Source organism: Octopus bimaculoides, chromosome 3 (genome assembly GCF_001194135.2).
Source record: "Octopus bimaculoides isolate UCB-OBI-ISO-001 chromosome 3, ASM119413v2, whole genome shotgun sequence".
NCBI classification, from domain to species: domain Eukaryota; kingdom Metazoa; phylum Mollusca; class Cephalopoda; order Octopoda; family Octopodidae; genus Octopus; species Octopus bimaculoides.
In genome coordinates, this window is record NC_068983.1 from 162577091 (window position 1) to 162579011 (window position 1921).

The following is a 1921-nucleotide window of genomic DNA, read 5'->3' on the forward strand; positions in this document are numbered from 1 at the left end:
AGACATTATTTAATTAGTGTTAGATAATTAAAACAAGCCGCCGATTGTTCATATTCTGGAGACAACGATAAATAAATAAGAACATTTTAAAATTTTCAGTGAGTACAAACACTTACTCGCACCGACAACACAAAAGCAGGACAAACAGATTTGTGCCCGAACCGACTTTTTCTCCCTTAACCTTCTGAAAAATGCATGTTTTTGAACAACAGTTTTCAAAGATATGTAGATTATGACTAGATTGGAATCTGTTGCGAAAAAAAAAAAAAAATTCGGATAGAGAGGGGAGAGAAGGGAGTTTCGGATAAACCACACTCATCGACATTTTTGTTTCCTCATAACTTTTTGAAAAATGAATATTTTATAGTAGTTTCAACTGATGTAGATTACGATTATGCTGGAATTTCATGTAAAAAATAAATGAAAGAGTCGGATAACTCACATATTTGTAAACGTACTGAGGAAAAGTCGAGGTGCAGCCTCCCCACCCCTCGTAATTTACACCATCCGAAATGTATTTGTAGAAAATTTTATTTAAAAACATCCATTTTTTAGTAAGTTGTGAAGAAATAAAATGTGGAAGGGGAGGCATCTGTAGTTGTGCCCAAAACAGATCGTTAAATTATTTCGATGAATTTTGTTTAACGACGTCCTAAACAGAGGTAGGACACATGTGACAATGTAGTCCAAGATATACAAAGACTCGTTGATAAAGTTAACTACGGTTCGACCAGGGACTAAAATATAAATTTCAGTGGGCAATCGCGAATAATTCCCCAGAAATGCATTCAGTTTATAATTTCAAAAATAAAATAAGCTAATTTACAAATATTATTTAAAACATAACAAAAGTTAGATAAAGACACACAAGTAAAATATAAATGAATGATTCAGTAGTTATATAACAACAAAAATAAATCGTATTATGTGAATTATTCAACGAGAAGATATATTTCTTTATTATACACTCACCTATATTCGTAGCTGAAATTTCCCTCATGAAACTTTCGCAAAAAAGCCTTAAAATTGTTTTTAATTTCTTGTCTGTTAATTTGATTGCCATCTTGTTGATCTTCGGAGCCAAAATTATCACTGAAAAATACTCCAAGATCATCAAATCCAGACATTTTCCTGAACAAATTTAGTTACAGATGAAGACAAACAACAAGATTTTAGAAGCGGGCAAATTGGCGGGAGATATTTCGCGCGTTTTTTGTCCCGTTCTTACAAAAATCGTAGGAAAAGACGAAACGAAAAATAGGATTTAATTTTGGTTTTAAAGAAAATAGAAAATAGAAATAATAATTTTAGAGATAGACTTTAAACAGAAAAAAGATATCTTTTTACAATGATAAAAATATGATTTAGGTCAATAACTTAGTGTTTTAAGTATTTTTCGTAATTTGCTTTATTATAATCGAGTCGTCGAAGTACACAGGAGTAATTTTATAGTAACTTAATAGTTAAAACAATGAATGTAAGACAGCTGTAAGAACGAATAAATCTGGGAAATATTTATAGAGCTATATATTTAAAAAATAACAACAAAAAGACAACGGTGGAGTGATGTGACTCTCAGTCAAAACTGTTTGAATTTAAATTAAAGTACATTCTAAGATTTTACAACTAGTTGTCTATCTCTGAACTCCAGTGCATGACCAGAACTCAATTCATTTTTGTTATAAACAGTGGTAAGACAGGCGACGAGCTGGCAGAATCGTTAGCACGCCGTGCGAAATACTTAGCCGTATTTCGTTTGCCGTTACGCTCTGAGTTCAAATTCCGTCGAGGTCGACTTTGCCTGTCAGCCTTGCGGGGGTCGATAAATTAAGTACCAGTTGCGTACTGAGATCGATCTAATCGACTGCCCCCCCCCCAATAAATAACGGTACGAAATTTTAGCTAGGTCTTGTTAACTATA

General features: G+C 32.8%; 1 protein-coding gene across 1 annotated transcript in view; it reads right to left on the bottom strand.

The window, feature by feature from the left end:
- LOC106867185 (DNA replication licensing factor mcm5-A) overlaps positions 1-1127 on the bottom strand; it is a 19331-nt gene extending 18204 nt beyond the window's left edge. Inside the window, exon 1 of the mRNA XM_014911984.1 lies at positions 973-1127. Within this exon, the coding sequence (XP_014767470.1) occupies positions 973-1127 (155 nt within the window). The remainder of the gene's footprint in view (positions 1-972) is intronic.
- Between the last annotated feature and the right edge of the window lie 794 nt (positions 1128-1921).